The sequence below is a fragment of the Carassius carassius genome, chromosome 41, assembly GCF_963082965.1.
Source record: "Carassius carassius chromosome 41, fCarCar2.1, whole genome shotgun sequence".
In the NCBI taxonomy this organism is placed as follows: domain Eukaryota; kingdom Metazoa; phylum Chordata; class Actinopteri; order Cypriniformes; family Cyprinidae; genus Carassius; species Carassius carassius.
Window position 1 is genome coordinate 14,877,473 of NC_081795.1, and position 23,369 is coordinate 14,900,841.

Consider the following 23,369-nt stretch of genomic DNA (forward strand, 5'->3'; position numbering starts at 1 on the left):
GTCATCACTTATGCGATCACTTATGCGATGAAGCCGAGATGGCATTCCTGTGTGAAAACTCAGACGGTGAAGAAAAACTAGGCAAGAAAATTCATTTCTAGGCCGATGACACTGGAATTTACCAACTGATAGATTATTATTATTAATATTATTACCTGCTATGGCCCCTTTTTTCCATTATAATTTTTTCAAAAAATATATAGGGCTATAAACTGATTCAAGTTTTAATCAAATTAATTACATATTTAAAAGTTGCTTTAAAAAAATTGTTTCAAGAGCCCTTTTTCTGTTTGTTTTGTCATATTTTTTTAATATTTTCTATTTTCAAAGGAAAATAAAAACCAGGCATTTTATATAAACTCCGGATTATTATTAGTAATAAAAAATACATATATATTATAAATAAATAAATAAATAAAAGTGTCAGTTGTGCTTTTTTCTTTCTTGTCTATTACAGTTATAAGTAGCCACTAATAAAATTTGATACTATTTTGCTTAAATTAAAAAAAATAAACAATAAAATCAGTATGAATGCTGAAAGTGAATTTAGGCAAGACACCATTGTAATAAACAGTATTTTGATTATACAGTATTTAGTAGATTAAACATTGCTATTAAATTATTTGTGTTTTTAAACATTAACTTTGAGTGTAAGATTAAAGCTAAAATGGAATATAATGGAGAATTGAATATCTAAATGACTGATAAATTAAATAATAATATTAATAATAATAAATATCTTATATTGCCTGACAACCAACAAGGCACTGATATATTGCACATAATTTTTAGTAGATGGTTTGATTTGAATTGTCAGTTACTTATGCAAGGGTCAGAAGAACCATGTTATATTTCATCATAGCATTATACAGCCATCTGGTGAGTTAATTTTATTTTTCCTAGCCAGTTTTTTCTTGCATTTGAGCATTAATTCTGACTCAGGCTTTAAACAACACAATTGTCTTCGAATGCCAGCATATGTAAGAATGTCAAAGGGGAACGGCCTGGTTTTTTGAGGTTTTTAGGGTTGCAAATGGAAAAGAGGATTGCTGGAGACCCGTGGGATAGGGGCCGGATAAGGGGGGGGTGGGGGGCTGGTGGCATTTGGTGCCAGGACAGAACAAGAGACAAACAACATCATGTGCTGTTGTTTACACTCAGCCGCTGTGCTGTCATAGATGAGACCTACTAGAGAGCTGACCTACTTAAAAGCCTCCTAAAATAAAACTCAATAGTGTCTCAGGACCGACGCACTGGCGGGCAGGCTGGAAAGCAGGCCAGCACATTGCAGCTTGCCTTTTCCTCTTCTCCCCTCCCGATGGAGAGGCACTTTATCGCATCCTTTGCAGAGCAAAAATAAAATGTTATTAAAGGTGTTTTATTTGGGACCGGAATAGAAGCAATTTGCCTTTAAACGATTTTGGTCTGAGGAACGACCACTTGTCCATCTGTCTTATGTGCTTATGACGTCAGATTTCCTAAAAGTCTACAGTTTGAGTGAGGGCACAGTGGAATTACTCACTGGGAACACGTTGTGACTTCAGCGATTTGGCCCACAGAATAAACAGTGGTTAAACAAGAGCAATGTATCTCTTGTTGCATTAATTATTAAGCAGAGCCTTCCTTACTTTGCTAGATTAGCCCGTCTGCCTCTCACTTTGCAGTCGAGCGAATCGCTGGGGTCATCTGAGGTGTAGCCAATGTGTCAGAGTCCACACACACCAATCTAACCGGTTATATTTAGTAAAATGCATTTGAGCTCTTGTGACTCTGATACATTTTAATGGAATCATTTACAGTAGCTCTTTATGATAACACATGTGTTTTTCTTGGACACACACATGCTGTGGTTTTTAGGATCGTTCCAAACCTGTATGAGCTTCTTTCTTGTGTGGAGCGAAAAAGGTGAATTTTTGAGGAATATCCTGAGCGCACTTTTCCATGAAAATTATTGGGGACTAGAGCTTTCAAAACTTAATACAAAAATATAAAAGTTTCATGAATGGTCCATATGACTTGTGCTTTACATTCCAACACTTCTGAAGCCGTATGAGAGCTTTGTGGGGAAAACAAAGAAATTAAGCCGTCATTCTCTGAAAAGCTTGTAAAAAAAGTTTGTAAGCAACTGAATCATTGAGTCAGAAAAAAACTCAATCAGAAGAATCAAACCAGTCTAAATCATAAACAAATAGAATATATCAATTGAATCATTAAAAAAAAAAAAATTCTAAGAATGTTTTTCTCACATTCATGGACCACTTTTATGGTGCCCAATTTTTTGTTTTAATTAATAATTTATTTATTTAGTTATTTTGCTTACTAAAATCGTATGGACAAGAATCCATCAAATGTTACGCAATGCAGGAATAAAAAAACTATGTATTCATAAATTATGAATTTGTTTCCATGATTTATTAATTTGTTCTCTTGACTTATTTATTTTTTCCCTCATTTTGGAAAACAAATTATTACAACGTGGTTACAATTAACCTAAAATGTGGGAATAAATGAATAGTAATATGTGGTTTAGTAATTAGTAATTTGTGGAAAGAAAATCTCAATTTGTGGACACAATTTCAGTTTTTTTTTTTCGCATTTCGACTGCGAAAAATTGATGAAAAAAAAACAACAACAACAAAAAAAACAATACTGTACAAGTAGTGTATCCATGTCCATAAAAGTGGTCCACTGATGTAGAAAAATAAATTTTTCTACCATGACCCGTCTGTAACTATACAGGTTATATAGGCTAGACCTCAGCAAGACTTTACCCCCCCCCCCACCGGCTCAGCTTAGACTGATTGTCTCAGTGGTGCTGCAGATTTCCCAGCATGCCAACAGTGACTAATTCCTATTATGCTAGAACTTCAATACAGAGATGTCTTTTTCGGCCCATAAGGAGGCAGAATAAAATACTCCTGGCATCATGGGGTGTCCACAGTTTTTGCTAAGTCACTCATTGTTTGGAAAAGCACATATTCACATGCGTTTCTCCAGCTGTGATTCCCTGTGTCCATGAGCTTTCACGAGCCAAGAGAGTCAGCGCAGCAGGATTTCTATATTGTAAGTATCTCTATTCAAAAGTTAGTAGTTAGTATGTAATTAGATACTGGAGATGTTTGTGGAGATCTTTAAGAAGAGCTGATTTAAACTGCAGGCTTTTTGTGTCGTTTACAATGTAAATTAGACTGATTCTCTGTGTGGGAATGTTTTTTTTTTTTTTTTGGACAGACACAAAAGGGGAAAAACAAGAAGTGACTCGTTTGTGGATTCTGGGATTAACATTTCAGCTCTCTGCTGGTTGCTTGGAGATGTAGATATTTGATTTTGGTGAATTAAATCCTCTTTAGATTAATTTTAAGATATATTAAAATTAATATCTTGATATGGATACCTGAGGTTCATCTTTTCACTATTATGTACCCTTTCAGTCTCGCTCACAAAACCAACCAGATTCCTAGCCTCAAAAGTAATAGGATTTCACAACATGTCTCTGTGTCTTTATCAGAAAGAACCTCCTTTTCACAGAATTAGCTCAGAGCAGGTGAATCTACCCAGTTTGTTCTGAGATAAAGAGATTAGATGTATTTGTTGTGCTTGTTTATATAGCTGTCATGTTTACATCTTCTCACAGTGGCCTTTTTTTTAACCAAACATTTCTTTGTATTCATTGACTTAACTGGCCAAGTCAATGGTCACATCATACAGCCTTTTTGATATAAAAGCATAAAAGCATTGGCTTCTTTCATGTGTCTTGATGAACTGATTCACAATAGGAGCATTTTCCTTTTGTATGTTTCACAAAACCTGCCGTGGTCCTATTCAGGTCACATTTCATCCCTAAAAAATAAAAATAAAAAACAAAAATAATATATATATACATTCTTCTTACATATTCAATCAAACCTACATTTATTCAGACACCTTCAACATTTCTCACATTATTACAGTTTTGCTATATATATCAAAAATATATCTGGTGTCTGAATAATTTTTTGTTTGACTGTTAAAACTACAAAGTAATTCAGTCCAGAGCAGTGAGTGATTTTCATTTTCATTTTCTTGGATTAACATTACAGCAGCCAGTAGCTAAATTAGGCGCAGTCACTTTAAGAGACGATGAACGCATCCAATATAATACACATCCCATTTTTTTCCTCAACTGTTTACTTTCACTTAAGAAATAACTGACAGTTTTTTCGAGCATAATTTCCAAGGTGGATATTTCAGACATCCCAACCTGCAAAAAGTCATTTCAGGGAGGTACCCCCCCCCCAAAAAAGGAAGGACATACATCTCAGCTGTAGTCACCTTCTTAGTGAGACTTTGCCTATCTGAATGGGAGAACTGAGTTATATTGGAGCAGCCTTCCCTGGGCTTAGCCTCCCTAACACGTTGTGGTCCCTAACAGATATAAAAGCATAAAATATTATTTCTATAAGCTATAGGCCTATGTAATTATTCGTTAATTATGTTTAAATATGTAGATTACTTTTACTATTTATATAATCTGCTTATACAATTTATGTAAACTGCTTTTATTTATTTTCCATTGCAACTTTAAACAGGTCTAAGGAGTTGGTTGTTTTCATGTAGCCTTGGCAAGTAGCCTGAATAATATGCAGATGAAATAAAACTTGTCAACTCATCTCAACATGCCTTTTGCAATCATATAACCCTCCATGGGCAATGCTTGAGCAAGACTGTCATTATGTTTGACACCTATAAGACAGGGGTACACTTTCGTGTAGTCTGCCGTAAAATGTGTCTTCTACTTTTTTTGTTTTGTTGCACTCTCCCTCTCCAATGGTGCTCCTGTTTCTAGATAGATCTAACTGTTTAATTTTGTTCAGGACAAGAGATAAAAGCCCGCCCACACTGACAATTGATTGGTTGATTTGCAGAAACAGGCCAATCAGGATGCTCTCTGTCTTACATGCGCTTCGCACACACGCACATTAGCACACACACGCAAGGTCTCTCGCTCCCTCTCCCTCTCTGCCGTGCGTACGCTACACGGTTTGAAACACAGTATCTGTTTCGCATGCGCGCTTTTGCTCGCTTGGTCTAGATTCCGGGAGATTTTAACTAATTTGCGGGTCTCAGGGAGCCGCTTTCACTATCCGGGAGACTTGGGATGTCTGATATTTGGACATATTTTGTATGTATTTGTCAGCACAAGAGCAAAAATAATCAAATTCGATGTTCAAGCGTTTTGAGATGCCTTTCTCTGCGTGAGCCCTGAACACCAGAACACCACGAGTACTGAATTGGGCTCTTTCACATCTTTTTGCTCGTTCAAACTGCGATTTGTATTTGTTCGTTCAGGTGCAGGAGGGACTTCGAGGAGAACTTCGCAGAAGAGAGCTCGGTTCAGTCTCTGTGTGCGCACCGAACACAGCGAGCGAGTAACCATCTACTGTTCAGCTTTTCTGCGTCTTGTGTTTGGATGCTTTAATGTTTAAATCGACAAGCGGTAAGGCTTAAAAACACGTGAAAAAGATAAGCTTTTGTGACGATGCATAGCAGTGGCCCGTCAACTGTCCTGTGCATCTTTTTAGGCCGATAAGAGTCTCACGTTAACGCAGCACGTTAACGCCGATAATGGCCCACCAATAATATATATATATATATATATATATATATATATATATATATATATATATATATATATATATATATATATTAGGGGTGTAACGGTTCACAAAATTCACGGTTCGGTTCGATACAATACACTGGTGTCATGGTTCGGTTCGGTACGGTTCGGAACGTTTTAGATACAGCAAAAAGAAAAAATTGGCAGATAAATTTCCTTGATTTTTAAAAAATGTTTTATTTATTAAAACTAACAAAGTATGTTTTTTTTTTTTTTACATTGAACAATGATGGAGCTATTCTTTACCCATCTTCTATGGTGTTTTCTTAGCAGCATACTGTATAAAACAAAAACAGCTCCTTATAAAAAAAAATGAAAATGTTATATTAGTTATGAACAAATACAAAGATGTAACTTTTTATATGGAACTCTATAACTCTTTATATTGAGTGTGTTTTTACTCAATTGGTTCTCTATAGGGCTTATGTTTTTTGGAACAAAGCAGGAATTACGGTCTGTCTGAAATGGGCTCGTGAAGGAATATTGTAACAGGGCTCAATTACATTAAGCATGTTCTTAAAACCTACGTTTTCCACTACAGAGTAAGGCGCTCGCTCACTCAGTACGCGCTGAAGTCTCGTTGCAAAATGGCTAATGCGTTTAACAGACCAGAAATAGAAGATCCTTCAATAACCAACAGGTCTGGTGTTTGGGTGCACTTTGGATTCCCTGTAAGCTATAATGGTGATGATAGAATGAATGGTAAATAGTAAGGTCTCATATCCGCGGCTATAACGTAAATGTAGCCTACCAAACGCCGTGGTGATGTCTTTTGCCCTGTTTGAATCCGTTGGAAATGTCTGTCTAAATGCTGCGGGGATAGTTTTCATGCGTGTATGTTTCTCCTTTTTTCCGTCTTTTCCCAGATACTGACACGCTAAGGTGATGTCGGCGTAAATGAGTTGTCATGTTTCAAGTATTCCCGCTGGTGTTTTTTTTTTTTTTCTATTCCCGCTGGTGTAGGCTACCCTAGATGCGACATATCGTTGTTTTTTTATCCACCACTCTCTTGCCATCACCATTATAGCTTACAGGGAATCCAAAGTGCACCCAAACACCAGACCTGTTGGTTATTGGAGGATCTTCTATTTCTGGTCTGTTAAATGCATTGGCCATTTTGCAACGAGCCTTCAGCGCGTACTGAGTGAGCGAGCGCCTGCCGCCTGACTGAGTAGCCTGACATAAACATATAAGTTGGTGTTTTTTTCTTCTTCGGGGGTGTCAGGGGCGTTGCCTGTTACGTCGTTTGGGTTATTGGTCTACCTTGTTGAACGCATATCATTATATTTCACAATTTTTTTTATTTTCCAAATATAATTAATTAGTCCAACGAACCGTTCGGTCCATAATGCGTACCGCGTAACGAACCGAAAGCCTCGTACCGAACGGTTCAATACGAATACGCGTATCGTTACACCCCTAATATATATATATATATATATATATATATATATATATATATATTGCATAAGGAAAATTACTATTTTAAACAGAAAAAAAAAATTTCACTCAAAATTTGCTAGTAAATTTCACAAATAATTACAAAGAAATGGCATTCAATAAAACATCAAATTTTAAAGTAAATAGACTGAAATATTATTTTAGTGCAAAATGTAACATATGACTTTCATTATATCAGAAAATATTTTTTTACGCATTTATTTGCATTTTCACATTTATTTTTGTGAAAATAAGCACATTTTCCCCAACATTTTCATCCAGTGTGCCTACAGTAGATGTTTTGAATACTCTTGTAATTCCCTGTATTCCTATTAAAGTTATGTATTATAATAAATTAGTATTATTATCAAATGATGATAATGATTATTATTGTCATTATTACCGTAAAACTTCAAATAATAGCCCGGGCTTCTATTTACCCAAATCGCCGAACTGCACCGGCTTGTATTTGAGACAGGCGTCTATAAGAGACAGGCCTTTAATTTAGTGTTGAGATGTTCAAGCATGACAGTAGGAGGTTACAACATTATATTACGTTTTATTTAGAATTAATTTGGAATGTGTTTAACAAATAATTTAATGTAAGAAATGTCTTTGGCTATTGGCAGCATAAAAAAAAAAAAAAAAACATAAAAAACGAAACGATGTGGGCAGAACAATACAAGTTACCCCTAAACGAATGTGTTTAACAAATAATTTAGTGAAAGAAATGTCTAAGATTATTGGCAGCATAAAAAACGAAACGATGTGACAGCAATGGGCAGAACAATAGAAGTTACCGCTAAAATCCATCGAGCATATGAACTTGTTTCCCGAAACATATCAACAAGAAAGAATGAAGGCTACCCTGTAAAACAACTGCAATCATGTGAAAGAAAATTACTCTATTCATCACTATCATCATCCCCGCGATCCTCAATTACAAGTTCATTGGCGAATTCCTCCTCCACGTCGCTCTCCTCCACTTCTCTCTCTCCAGCCTCCGCTAACTCTGCCTGCCTTGCTTGCACTAACAGCTCTCGCCCAGATGCGCACGGCTCTTCCTCTTTGAAACAATGGATAAGGTGATCCTCACTTCCATCAGAAGCTACTGTCAGGCCACATACCTAAGGATAACATCCCGAAGTCAATGAAATATATTATCTCCTCTTTCTCCCTCGCACACACACACACGCGCGCGCAAGCATACCTTAAAGGAATTTTTCAGCCGCTCCGTATCCAGCTTTTCCCACGCTTGAAACAGACCAGGCCTCTATTTGAGACCGGCCTTTATTTACCCAAACCTGTCGTCACACCAGGCGTTTAAAAGAGACAGGCGTCTATTTGGGACTCGGCTATTATTTGAAGTTTTACGGTATTATTATTATTATTATTATATACTTTAACATAAAGGCAATAAACAAATACTACCATGATTTCTGTAATTTCCCTAGAAATGTGAATTAAAAAATATTATTATTATTATTATTACTACTACTTCTACTAATACTAACAGTAATACTAATAATACTAATGTTAATAATGAAGCATTCATAGAACGCAAAACAGTTAAGTGAGAAATAATTAAGTGAGAATTTTTCTTTTGCATCATGTTGACAATTGGGAAGCACATATACTTCATTGTCATGAAAATAATGTTGCAGTGCAAGCTGAAATATGCCCTGGACATGTTATTGACAGTTTCATGAGATTCACCCACCCACAGGTTTTATGTTGTTATCTTATGGAATGTGCTAAGAATGTGTTTCATCAGTGTCATTTCATACGTTCAACATGCTGCTTCTCTCAGGTCTGAATTGTTGCGATAGTAGAGTTTTGAATTCCTTTTTCTTCCTAGAATGTTACAGAAACCTGCTTCTGGTTCTTAGAAAAGTTTGGTGATCTCGAACTCCGCTTAGTACCACTGTGGGAATTGGATTAAGTCTCTGGCCTTTATTCTAATTCACAACTTTGCAGTCATCGGGTGTCAAAGGGTCAACTGACCAGTGTGAAAGGCAAATCCACTCTCTATTGTACAGTGAGGGGCCGGAGCAGAGTTTCCCTTCAGTTGCCGGCCCTCTTCAGCCTGGGAAAAATGGGGGAGGCAGCATGTCAATGAGGAATTAATTTTCTACCGCTCTGAAAAGGTCTCAGCAACTTTTTTAAAAAGGCTTACTTGGCAGGATGATCAGATTGGGGTGAGAAACAGTGTGTTGTGTCAATACATCAGCTATGAGTTGTATTGATTTATAGACTGATAAAAGACAAATACGTATGGCTTTTTGTATATTCCTCTGTAGTTTAATAGGCTGCATTATCCACTCTAGTAGTTTTATATCTTTAATTAGGTGCCATAGTATTAAAAGGCCGCATCTGAATCATTCTGTAATGTCATTAAACTCCTTATCTTAATGTGGAGAGCAACATCAAGCATTCTTGATTCTCATTGGTTGGAAACAGTACTGAGGTCAGATGCAAAAATGTATAAATGTTGCTCATTAAGATGGTTCAGACAGAAGCGTGACTCACAGCGACAGGTTTATGTATTGAAGCGTGCTGTGAGATGGGGTCATTTGAGGAAACCGTCATTAGTTGATGTTACAGAGTGCGCCCCCTGCAGGCCTTTACCATGACACTTAACAAATGCCACCTCTCTGACTAAACCTAGAAACATTACTGAATAATTATGCAGTAATTATAAGCATCTGACACTCTTGCAGCACATCACATATACTGGTGCTGGTCATATAATTAGAATAAGTTATTTCACTAATTCCTTTCAAAAAGTTAAACATGTATATTATATTCATTCATTACACACAGACGGATATATTTCAAATGTTTATTTCTATTAATTTTGATGATTATTACTGACAATTAAGGAAAATCTCCAATTCAGTATCTCATAAAATTAGAATTTTGTTAAAAGGTTCAATATTGAAGACACCTGGTGCCACACTCTAATCAGCTAATTAACTAAAAACACCTGCAAAGGCCTTTAAATGGTCTCTCAGTCTAGTTCTGTAGGCTACACAATCATGGGGAAGACTGCTGACTCTACAGTTGTCCAAAAGATAACAGAAGCGTCTCGCCTGGGCTAAAGACAAAAAAGGACTGGACTGCTGCTGAGTGGTCCAAAGTTATGTTCTCTGATGAAAGTAAATTTTGCATTTCCTTTGGAAATCAGGGTCCCAGAGTCTGGAGGAAGAGAGGAGAGGAACACAATCCACGTTGCTTGAGGTCCAGTGTAAAGTTTCCACAGTCAGTGATGGTTTGGGGTGCCATGTCATCTGCTGGTGTTGGTCCACTGTTTTCTGAGGTCCAAGGTCAATGCAGCCATATACCAGGAAGTTTTAGAGCACTTCATGCTTCCTGCTGCTGAGCAACTTTATGGAGATGCAGATTTCATTTTCCAACAGGACTAGGCACCAGCACACAGTGCCAAAACTACCAGTACCTGGTTTAAGGACAGTGGTATCCCTGTTCTTAATTGGCCAGCAAACCCGCCTGACCTTAACCCCATAGAAAATCTATGGGGTATTGTGAAGAGAAAGTTGCAATATGCCAGACCCAATAATGTAGAAGAGCTGAAGGCCACTATCAGTATTCATATCTGTATTCATTATCAATATCGCTATTCATTTTAAGTATTAGTCGACAATTAGTCGCACTTTTATTAATAAACCATATAAATCATAATAATGAGCCATTTAATTTCTTAAATAGCCAAATAAGCGCTCAACTGCAAAAAAAGTTTGCCACAGCGCACTGGCAAATATAATAACTTGTGTTAGGGAAAAACAGCAAGTATACTGCATTAATGTTTTAATAATTTATTGTTACTCCAGTGACACTGACGTTTCACTCTCTATAGATATATTTTTCATGTCTGTAATAAAGCAAAAATACACAGAGTATCAAAGTGGCGTGCTCAAGTTCACAGACTGAGACGGCAGAAAGTGCATCCTTGTTTTCTTTATTTATTGAAATACTAACAGATGTTAGTAAACTTTCCGTTCATATGATCTTCATTTGTTGGTCTTTATTTGTTGTGTAGACCTCTATACACATCTTAAAAAATAATCTATTAATTATTTGTTCTTGTTTTTGCAGTATCCAATCTAAAGTGGAAACTATTCTTCATTTGCAAATGTTTATAAATGTTTACTATTCTTTAATACCTTTCTGAAATATACCTTTATGACATCCCATAGTGCTGTAGACTTCTCTTTTCCTCATTCTCTCTCTCGCTATATTTTTTTCTAAACCTCTCAGTACTCAGACCTTCAGAGACCTTTGCCCTATAATGCATTTCAGAAGATTATTTCACCTTTACATGAGACAAGGTCATAATTGTTTCTTTGTATATGTTCTCCATACAGTGCCACCCATTTTATTTTTGTTTTCTCTCAGATCAGTTCAGTTAAGCTTAGGGCTGTAACGATACACCAAACCCATGATTCGGTTCGCATCACCATTTTTGACCCACGATACATTACAAACCTCGATATGGGGGGGGGGGGTTATGGGGGGGTTGACAAAACAGTTCAAAAGATATTTTGAGGAACAAAAAATATATTTTCATTAAATAACATTTGAAAAACCTGTATAAACTGAACACCAAATAACAATATTAACTATGCAAATTATTAACAATATACCTAAGTAAATTAAACTATATAGCCAAAGCTATAACACTTCTGTTTTCTTTGTAATAAAATACTGTTGAAAAACAAACAGAACTAAAGTCCATAGTGGAGATGATTCGAGCATTTTGAAAATTCTTCTTCAATCAATCTTACATTTACAAAGAAAAATGGTTAATGTTTTTGCGCACTGAGGTAACTGAGGCTTACTGTCTGTGCTGTAAACCACAAAAGTAAGTAAACATTAAACAAATAACAACTTCTTTCTCTTAAGAGGGATTTGATTTAAGGGAGTTGACAATTCTTCTTCAGAAACACCATCATGTCCACATTATCTGGTGAGAAGCTTGCTCTCTGTGCTGTGACAATGTCCTTTGCAGTGGAAAACACTCTCTCACTGGTGACAGATGTGGCTGGAATTCCAAGGTACATTTTAGCCAACTTGGCTAAATGGGGGAACTGGTTCTGGTTGTCCTTCCACCACATAAGTGGATTTGACTCCAATGAGAGGCTCTGCACTGCTCTGTAATGCTGCAACTCCTCATCCACCACTGCAGACAAAGGCTTGGATGATGACGATGCCTGTTCCATTGAAAAGAAATCTCCAAACAGTTCTGCCATCATTGGTGCTCTTTTGGCTGGAGGAGGACAGTTACTGCAGCTTGAGGCTATCTCTGATTGCTCTTCCGTTGAAGTCTGGCCCTAACAGACAAAATCCATTACACAACTGCATTTGCAACATAATGTTAGATACAATGGAGGATATGAAATCCAGGACAATTACACAAATAAAGTTAGTTTAATAAAGTTAAGTATTTATTATCTGACTATATTTAAATACTGACCTTAATTAAATGAGCCTAACTGATTTACACAGCACTTTATTTAATATATTAATATTAAAACAATCAAATACCTGAACAATCTGTGAACAATTGCAACATAATGTTAGACACAATGGAGGATATGAAAACCAGGACAATTACACAAAGTTAGTTTAATAAAGTTAAGTATTTTTTATCTGACTATATTTAAATACTGACCTTAATTAAATAAGCCTAACTGATTTACACAGCACTTAATTTAATATATTAATATTTAAACAATCAAATACCTGAACAGTCTGTGAACAATCTTCCAGAATTCTCTCAGTCAGACTCTTGAAGATTGTGTCATGGGTGGTCTCATCAAGGAAAGGTAGAGATTTGAAACGGGGGTCGAGTGCAGTGCTCATATGAAGAAACTGAATTAGTGCCCTATCCGAATCAGGGTATCTGTCCTCGAAGTCGTGCAATAGCAGCTTTGATGTCTTTCACTACTGTTGAGTCAGAGACACTGTGCTTCATGGAGGCCAGGATTCTGTGTTTCAATGGCACGATCATTGAAATAGTTGGCATCTGCTCAGTGCTCATGAGGGTAGTCACGGTTTTCAAAGGTTTTAGAACCTGGACCACGTCCTCAGCTAGTTTCACATCATCATCAGACAGAGTGACGATGTCTTTAATGTTCTTCTTGACACTCTTGTCTGTTAATGCAGAGAAAACCGCAGCCTGCTGCTCAAGGTAGCGTTCGAGCATGTCGTGGCTCGAGTTCCATCTAGTAGCCACATCCTGGACCAGCTTGTGTAAGGGCAGGTGTAGCACCTGTTTCTCCTTCAACACAGCTGCAGCTGTTGTGCTGCGGTGGAAAAACGTGACCACTTTCCTCACTCTGCCGAGGATTCGGGACATGTGGTGAACGCCCATCCCTCTCTGCGCAGCCAGATTAAAAGTTTGGGCAAAGCATCGTATATACGGTGCAGTGACATAAAAATTCCAATTGCATCTGTAATTTTTTGTGCTCGATCTGAATTGGCTGGAAACTTTGCTTGGAATAAACTAGGCAGTGTAGGCTGCTGCTGTTGAGTTGTTTTCTGTGCACGAGCTAAACTGATGTCGGTATAGTGCCTTAAGATATGCATCTGCATGTTGGTTGTGTTGCCGGCCGGTTGGGGAAGCTTCTTGAAACACTTACGGCAAATTGTGTGGGTCTTGTCAACTACACAATTACCATCCTTGTTCTCCACCGGGTAGCCGTAATGTTGCCATACTGCTGACTTAAAAGTATTAGGACAGGTTAGTGAACCTGCATATCACGATTTCGGTTTCATATCGCATATCGTTACAGCCCTAAAGCTACATTTACTGAATCGAATGCATCCAAGATTCAACTTCATTCAAGTGTATTCCCATTCAGGCAAAGTGAACTGTACTACAGTGCTGCAACTACTGTCCAATTGTACAGATCTAGAAAAGTAGGCCCTGAAACTCTGTCTCGTCACCATTCTGATCTTTTTCCACCAACTATTTATTAATTGTCCAGTAATTGTGTGCGATTTGAGTCTTTAATGATTAACTGTGCACAAAATCCTGCTGCCGCGTCTTAATGAGGGACTGCTGAGACTCTTGTGTTGTGGAAAAGCCACCTCAGCAGCAGTGCGCTTTAAAAGCCAGAGGAGTCACACAGATTAGCCGAATAAGAGGTGGACCTGTGGACTTGTAAATAATTGAGCGGGTCATTCATACTCTAAACCTGATTGTCCCCTCACTGTCCAGATGGCCTGCTGGATAAATTATACCAGTAGGTACAATGCATTCCAGTGCAGGGGCGTTAGGCACAACTGTCTGTGGAGTCACACAGGGCTAATCTAACGATTATTAACAAGTACGAGCGGTCAGCGGTTTGTCATCTGCAAATGAAATCCTTGAGAAAGTGGGGGTGGTGGCAGAAGAAGGCTCATGTGAAAACATGAAGCATATAGCAAGATACAATGATACAAGAGACTGAGAAATCCAGTGGGGTCGCAGAGTTCATCGACATTAGCATCATTATATGTTATTATAACATATAATATATGTTATTATATAATTTCTGATTGTTATTTTTGTAATTTTATAATAAATTGTGATTTATTTTATTTTTTTTACTTTTTTCATGACAGCCACGAATTTATATATATACACACACACTTGACACGGCAAAGCGACCATTGCAAATCATTTGGACTTTGTGTTAGTATGCCATAGATAGAACAAGGTAGCAGTTTACTTTCAGGTATTTGTCATGTCACGCAGTGTTGCATCCAACATAGACATCATCACTGATTGTAATGGGTTCTATAGTATTTTGTATAGTCGCGCCGCACCGTTCACGTCCGGTGTAGACATGGTGTTAGGCCCACCTCAGATGCTCTCATTGGTTGAGACGCGTGATGCCACCCATCTCAGATCAGTACTGATCAACATCCCACCCCTCCTGTGACTCATGGTTTGTCTGAATGTGTATTCAGAGCCAGTGAGCAACAGAATTTCAAAAATAACTATAATAAAAACTGTGTTAATGTGCAATAAAATAATTGTCTGCATTAATTAATTAATGCGTTAGCACAATAATAATGCGTTAACTTGCCCAGTCCTAATATATATATAACCTATTAGTATTTATTATAATTCTGGAAATTATTACTGTTTATAATTTAAAAAAAAGAATGTTTTTTTTTTCATAGTAGTCTAATGATTAAACACTGTCACGAATCGCACACACAAACAGAGAGATCCAGTTGCAGTGTTTTATTAGGGGAATCCAAAAATCATAGTCCAGTCAGGCAAAAGGTCAATATCCAGAAAGGCAGTCCAAAACAAGAAACACAACAAACACTAGGGAACACGAAAAAGCAGGGTGAAGTAAACCAATGAATCCATCAAAATGATAGAAACAAACAGGGTATATATGGACAGGTGAAAACAATGAAAGTGGGAACAGTTGAGTGCAATTAACAGGTGTGCAATTAACAGTGATGAATCCAGACAAAGACGTGTGGGAAATGCAGTACTTGCAGTGGGGTGACTATATGGGGAAGTGAGACCACTAGTGGACACCCAGGGATACACAGACCAGACACTGTGACAAACACAGAATAATCTGTCACATGACATTTACATCCTGCTGAAAAGAACTTCCAAAATCCCCATGAAGCAAAGATAACAGAAATCAAGTCATTTACATCCAAATCTGCATGCTCCAGCTGAGCAACTGGTGTTGAGATGATAGGAATGCCAACTCCATGTATATAAGAGCACCTTTATTCCAAACTGTGGCAGACAGTGGTACGTTATTCCTATTTTGTGCTGTAAAAATGCTACACTGCAGCTTTCATTTGGAACCAGCACAGTCATTCCAGTGATGATGTGTTTATTCTGTTCTTGGGACACATGTTTGTTTAGTGTATGTACAATCCATGTTTGTAACCCGTATCCAGTTTGGAATCATGGCAGAGTTATATTCGCTGTGGCTGGTGAGCTTGCAAGCCAGAGGGATAAATGTGTTTACTCTTGAAGTATTTGTCCCCTCCAAACGAAATGAAACTCGGGCTTTGACAGCTCCCCCCCTCTGTGTGTGAATCATCTGTATCTGATCTTCCTGCACTAATTCCAATTTAATTGCCTGTTGCCTGCAGGCTCCTCAATAGTGGTAACAAATGGTTTGATTTTGTAGTCCTCATCAGGCAGCATTTTAAATGCAGCACTCTAACCCTACTCGAATGCCAATGAAGCCACCAAACAGCCTTGTGTTTACTAATGCTCGTCCTCCCCCCGTGCTCTCGTCTCTGTTCCTCTCATATCTGATTAAAGGGGATTTGTAAGAATTGGTGAGATTCATGCAGCCTCTCTCTCCATTGTAAATGATATTAGGCCAGAACAAGCAGCCTCGGCTTGTTCTGTATTTTCGTTTTATGAGGCGAAGAGGTTTTATGCCAGATAATCTGTTTAGAAGGAAGTTTTGACATTAAAGTTCAGGTGTGATGTGAGAAGGTGGCTCTGGCTCTGCATGTGTAATAGGCGTCATTGCTTTATATTAATTTTTAAAGCGTTCTTTATGATTAATGTGTTATCTTCAAGAGAGTGTATCTTCATTAATTCTACATGAGCAGGGCTACAGGAATATCTTAGACACAACAGAGGAAAACATGCCTTCATGGCCATTTGGGCTCCATGTCTATTAAACAAATTGTTAATAGACAATTTGCTTAAGTTTTACTTCATTAGTGGTGTTGGTTTCCATTGCCATAACTATCAATCATGTTTACAATTAACCTTAAGTATTTCACCCTGGAGAATTCTAATGAATTTTTTGGCAAACTTGCAAAAATTACATGAAGGAATGTTCTGTTTGTACTATATGATTTACATCCACACAACAGTATAATCAGCATTTATGTAAGAAACATCTCATCTCTGTCTCATCTGGAGATTATTTCACTGTGTTCAGTGATATTTTTGTTTTCTCATCATTGCATTCTGGGACAGGTGGGTCTTTTCTCTTTTCTCACATCTGCCTGCTGTGCTCCTGACCTCTTAACCCACTCACACACAATAAGCCAAACAACCCAACTTCATCTTTTCCCCTCCATTTTATCCTTTCTTCATCTCTGAAAGCCCATATGTGTCATAACATAGCATACAATATATTTTCACTGAATTTTGTTTTACTAAATTGAAATTTTAGATTTAAAAAGATCAAAAACAGAAGAGATATAAAACCATTTTTTACATAAATTCTTGAATTATTACACAGCCCTCTGGAATATTTGATTCTGATTGCTCACAACACTCAATTAAGTAAGGCTGCATTTATAAAAAAAAAAAAATTAAAAAGAGTATTTTTTTTTCTTTTCTTAATCTCATTAGTATGTAATCTAATACTAATATGTTTTAATGTTTATTTTATTCATACTCTACTATTAAAGTTGGGGGTTGGTAGGATTGTAAAAAACAAGTCTTCTATATGCTCAACAAAGCTGTATTTATTTTATCAAAAATATTAAATATTATTAACATTTAAAATAACTGTTTTCTAATCAAATATATTTTAAAATGTAATTTATACCTGTGATATAAAGCTGCATTTTCAGCATCATTACTCCAGTCCTCAGTGTCACATGATGCTTCAGAAATCATTCTAATATGCTGATTTGTTGCACAAGAAACATTTCTTATTATTAGCTGAAACAGTCATGCTATTTAATATTTTTTTGATATTTTGATACATTTATCAAAATAAATTCCCTTGTCGTAACTGTATTATTGATTTAATTGCACTTTACTAAATTCCTCTTCCTGTATTTCCTATTCAAAATTGTATAGCACGTGGGCAGTGCAATCCACATTCCCATTCATGAATTAAAAGTGAGACTATTATTAAACTCTGTATTTTCCCAACCCTGATGTCTTTGTTTTAAAAAATGCTCTGATCATTTTGACATGCAGGAGTAGCTGGTGACACAGCTCTGGGTGAGGTGGGGGGGTGGGTGATTCTTGAGCTATGGTGGTGTCCAAAAGAGACCATGAAATGAAAAATGCTTTCATTTTGCATTCTTATTTAAAAAAAAAAATATTTTAAAATTAATAAAAATAATATATATATATATATATATATATATATATATATATATATATATATATATATATATATATATATAATTTTTTATTTTTGTTGTTAAAGTAAAACAGGGAATAATAAATAATATTATTATTTTATTATTGTCATTAATATTCCCTAAATGTATTTTATTTTATTGAAGCAAGAACATCTATGACCCTTCGTCATCAGCGTCGGCCCTTAAACTTGCAGGGAATGGAAGATAAATTAGGCAACTAGTCAGAGTAAATTTAGACAAAACTCACATTACAGACGAGCTGTCAGTGAAGTGTAGAGGTTCATTTTTATGTGTCTCAGGCACTAATGCTTTTTTTTACTCTCAGCTCTTGTCGTAAATGCTGATTGATTGAGTGAGAAGTCAATCCCGGCCTGATGTTCACGAGCCCACCATTGGGCTTTCACAAAGATTTTAAATTAGAGACAGCTTTACTTGAAAGTTACATTATGGATTGGCCATAGATACTGGAAGCACTAGGGTTTTTTTTGCAGAAAAGAGAAGCTAAGACATTAAATCTTAGTCTCTTTAACCCCATCCATTATGAAACATATAGACTTATTCTTTCATTTTGCTAAAATGTACTTAACTACTAAATGGCTTAAATCCAAATTATGCATTCTTTGCACTAAACAATAATTGAACTCCCAAACATCTTCTAATTTTTTTTCTCTCATCTTCAGGCTCAGACATGGCAGTGTTTTGTCTCCTATGTGGGAAGCGTTTCCAGACCCAGAAGGCTTTGCAGCAGCACATGGAGATTCACGCCGGCATGCGCAGCTATGTCTGCAGCGAGTGCGAACGCACCTTCCCGAGCCACACAACGCTCAAACGCCATCTCCGCTCACACACAGGTGAGCTTTACCTGAACATCACTCAAACCACCAATAACTGAGTCATCTAAAAGCACATTAATGCAGAAAAAGACAAGCGGGCCACAAGCTGAGATGTGGCATGGTTTCAAACAGTTTAGGAGGAGCATGTTCACATAGTCTTGCTAGGGTTTTAAAAGCCTCTTACTTATCCCCAGACAAGCCAGATTTTTGAGTATTGACAAAGTCAGTCACATTTATGCCAAACAACCACCCACCTAGATAAAAATGGGCCTAATATCTGACACATAAGTTATCAATGCTAATGCTAAAGGCAGTGTTATTATGACTGGCATGCAACAAATAGAGTGACAGTTAATGGATAGTTAATGCTCAAATAATGGATATTGTGTTTATAACTTACTACAAAATATTAAGAACAAAAACCTCTCAAACTTTGTCGATCCATTGACTTCTTCCAGTGCGGTAACTTGTAAACAAAACTTTGTCTCCCTACAGTCCGTGGGCGGCCCATCTGAGGCTCAGACTATCTTCTGACAGTCGTTTGTCTCTTTCTCCAACTCACTTCTCCCCATCGTTTCCTTCAGGGTAACTTCTGAAGGAAAACCATGCAATCTTCTGACAGTCGTTTGTCTCTTTCTCTAACTCACTTCTCCCCATCGTTTCCTTCAGGGTAACTTGAAGCTTAACTCAAGCCCTTCTATTACAGACAGTAGTTCAAACCTGACTTTTTTTTACGATTCTACATTATGCGAATTTCTGAGTGTGACAATTCAATTATCAAATGACCCAAAAACTTTGACAAAAAGAGGGGATGTAGGTGCAAGAAGGACATTTGCAAAAGTGCATTTTTATTCTTGTCATTGCAACAGGTAGGATTACAATATATTAAACATGCTCCTGCAAACATTTGCTAGAAATGAAATAAATTTGAATCGACACCCAGTACAATTTGTTAAAACAGATTATATCAGTGTACTTTGTATAAGCATGTTTAACAGTTATCTCTGTTTTTACTTCATAACTAGGCAAACAGAGATGAATGAATCCATATGGTCTGGCAGTGAACAGAAAGATCACAAAATCGACCCTATTCCATTTACTTGCAAGAGAGCATCTTTCTCTCGCTGTTGCTCTTTCTGACCTGACATACCAGTAAGATTGCCAGAGTCAGTTGAAGTCTAGACTCAACATGTACATTTTTGATAAGAGAGGCCAGAAATGAAGTGTTTGTTTTTTTTAAAAACATCGAGGCATTACATTATGCACTCCATCTCACCAAAGACTGTTACATAGACTGTTAAAGAGTTTTTCCAGAACAAAATCTGAAAGGACATTCTGATGATTCTAACAGAGTCTGAGTAAATGTCAACTTCTGTAGCTATTTCAAAAGCTACATCTGATTTTCTTCACTTGAATTGCAGGAGTTTTTAAACAACTTACAGAAGTGAGCATAGACTAACTCAAATTGTGCTGTTTTATATCACATCTCAAGAGTTAATTTTCCTGGACACTTCCTGGTCGGCATTTCTAAATTGCCTAAAATGTCCTGGTTTTGGCTTTGTTTTCCAATTGATTTCATACTTGCTGAAGGTATTAACTGAAAAGTAGCCTGACCAATAACATGCAGGCATTTACCTAATCGCCCATTCATGGTGTGCAGTAACATGGGATCTACAGAGAATGGTCAAAGTCATGCAAATATGCAAACATATAATGTATGAGAACATGTCAATAAGAAACGAAGCCAAAACCCTGACATTTTTGGAAATTTAGAAATCCTTTCAAAGCTTAGAAGACGTATTGAAAGTCTTAAGTGCACCTCATTTAAATCAACATAGTCTTAAAATGTTTATCCTAAAACTAAAAAAGCAACATCATGTTTTGCATGATATTATTCTCCAAATAGTTTTTGCAGCAATGCCAAGAACCATTTTTGGTTCCCCAAAGACCCTTTCAGTGGACTGTTCTTAAAAGAGCAATGTTTGAAGAACAGTATATTAATCTAAATAACTTTTTTCCACTATACCGAACCTTTTGTGAAATGGAAAGATTCCATGGATGTTAAAGGCTCTTTGTGGAGCCATCAATGTGAATAAAGAACCTTTATTTTTAAGAGTGTAGTATCACTACAGGGCTTCTTAACTACTGTAGCTTACCCAAAAAGCCTCCTTTGCTCAACCAGCGTTGTCAGAAAGACCTGCTATTTAAACAGCATTTTGGCTGATTATATTGATATTGATTTACCAGCACTAACCAACATAAATCATCAGCTCTACCAGTCTTTTCAGCTGGAATATTTCATGATGCAAATAAAAACATAACTAATAAATAAAAAAAGAACCAGATGTAATTTGCCACAACACAACACAACCTGTATATTTCATACCATCTGCATAGTATTTACAATGTGAGTGGCAAATCAAACAACGGTTTGCGTGCGTCTCCAGTTGCTCCTCTCTCCATTCTGCACATGTAGCTTTCTCATTAATATGCCATTCCTGTTCGCTCTCCATTTCACTGCCAGGCAATTTGCAGACAGTGGCGGCTGTCTATGTTCACAGCTGTGTTTGATGGTACAGAGCACAAAGCTCACATTGCTTATGGCACAGACAGTCTCTGCAGGTCGCTTGGCCTTGACTTTTAAGCCATTTTGTCAGGCAAGGCAAAGCTTACTCAATACCTAACAATGCTTATATAAAAAGCACTCCTTTCTATTTGTTGTGTAACAGTATGTAGTCTCTAACTTAAAATGTACTATCAACAATAAACATTTAAACGTGTGTTTGACACCACCTTTAACTTCCAGTTTGACATTGTCTGCACAATAATAGACATTCAAGCATGGAAACACACCGAAGCTGATAGCCTACCTGTGGATATTTCCTCCAACGTATAGTCAGTGCAAGTGACAGGTTCAGAATGCGCACGCATAGACGGCGTTAGCGCATTAGCATGCCTGTGGTGTTGTGATTCTGGCCTGCCTGCTGCCCGCCTCTGGGCAATTAACTTTAATGACAGACAGGCTGGAGGGCTTTCAGAAGGTGCATCGGATAAGTTGATACAGATGCATAAAGACTGCCACTCTATCTATCATCTCATATCTGTTCACTAGGGATCTCATCTCTCCCAGTCTTGTATTTTTTTCTCTTAGCTCAGATAGAAACCCATTCATCTCAAGCAGAAGTGTATTTGAATGTGAACGGTGGGTTGTGATTGGTTGTGATTGTGATTGGAATTTCTGCATTGTCTCTTAAGATGAGGGTTTAAGTCGGAGCATGACGGAACATAACAAGAGATGCAATTTATTCCCGAGCATGGCTAGCACTTGGACAGGGAGATAATGAAGAGCATAGGTCACCGCCGATGACTTTAAAGCCACGGCGCCCGGGCTGAAATGTATTAAATATTGCGAGCGTTATATGCCGCTGCTGTCTGAGGAAATGATATGAGGGGCTGCTAGTCAGAGCGGGAAAGTAATTAGCAATCGGCCGGCATTTGAAATCACCACATATCAGACTAGTACTGATCACTGACATTAGAAAAGCCAGCGAAGAGAAATGTGCCGGATAATTCCCTTTCAGCACCTTGTGATGTTTCCTCGATATTAACAACTCTGTCACTGAGCACACCTCTCTGGCTGTTTTTATTATAAGCTGTTCCAATAAAACAGAAAAAAAATGAATAGTTCTTTGTGATCACTAAGGAAATGTTAGTCTTGTTGTTTAATGTTGATTGACAGGAAAATCCAAGTCATATCAGACCTAGTGTTGTTTTTGGCGGCCTTTTTTAATTGTAGTTTTAGTCTAGTCTTTGTGTGAAACTGTCATTTTAGTTTTTATTAGTTTTAGTCACGTTCATCCTCTTTTTAGTCTAGTCAAGTTTCAGTCAACTAAATGTCTGAGCATTTGTCTTATTTTAGTCAGAATTATCCATGACTATTTTTGTCTAGTTTTAGTCGACGAAAACTGATGACATTTAGTCTAGATTAGTTTTTGTCAATGAAAATTGTATTTTAGTCTCTTTTTAGTAATGAAATTCTATTTAACCCAGTCATTTTAGTATAAGTACCTAGTAGTATAGACAAAACCAAAATTGTATTTTACCAAACCCATTTCAAACAAGGTGATCTTATTATATTATTGTTACCTTATAGACTCAAGAATACCTCCATTCCAGACACGGAAATGCTCTGATTTGAATTTACAACATTTATTTTACCAACCAAACATGTTAGAAGTACACACATCGGTCCCTTTCTCTGTGTCAGACTTAACTTTGTTTGTTGTCGTCTTCTAAATAATGCTGTGAGTGGGGCTTGA

At 37.0% G+C, this 23,369-nt stretch overlaps 1 protein-coding gene across 1 annotated transcript in view; it reads left to right on the plus strand.

The window, feature by feature from the left end:
• Positions 1-23,369, plus strand: part of LOC132122826 (zinc finger and BTB domain-containing protein 16-A-like) — a 65,073-nt gene that overhangs the window by 35,981 nt on the left and 5,723 nt on the right. Inside the window, exon 5 of the mRNA XM_059533274.1 lies at positions 18,898-19,068. Coding sequence (XP_059389257.1) covers positions 18,898-19,068 — 171 coding nt within the window. The remainder of the gene's footprint in view (positions 1-18,897; positions 19,069-23,369) is intronic.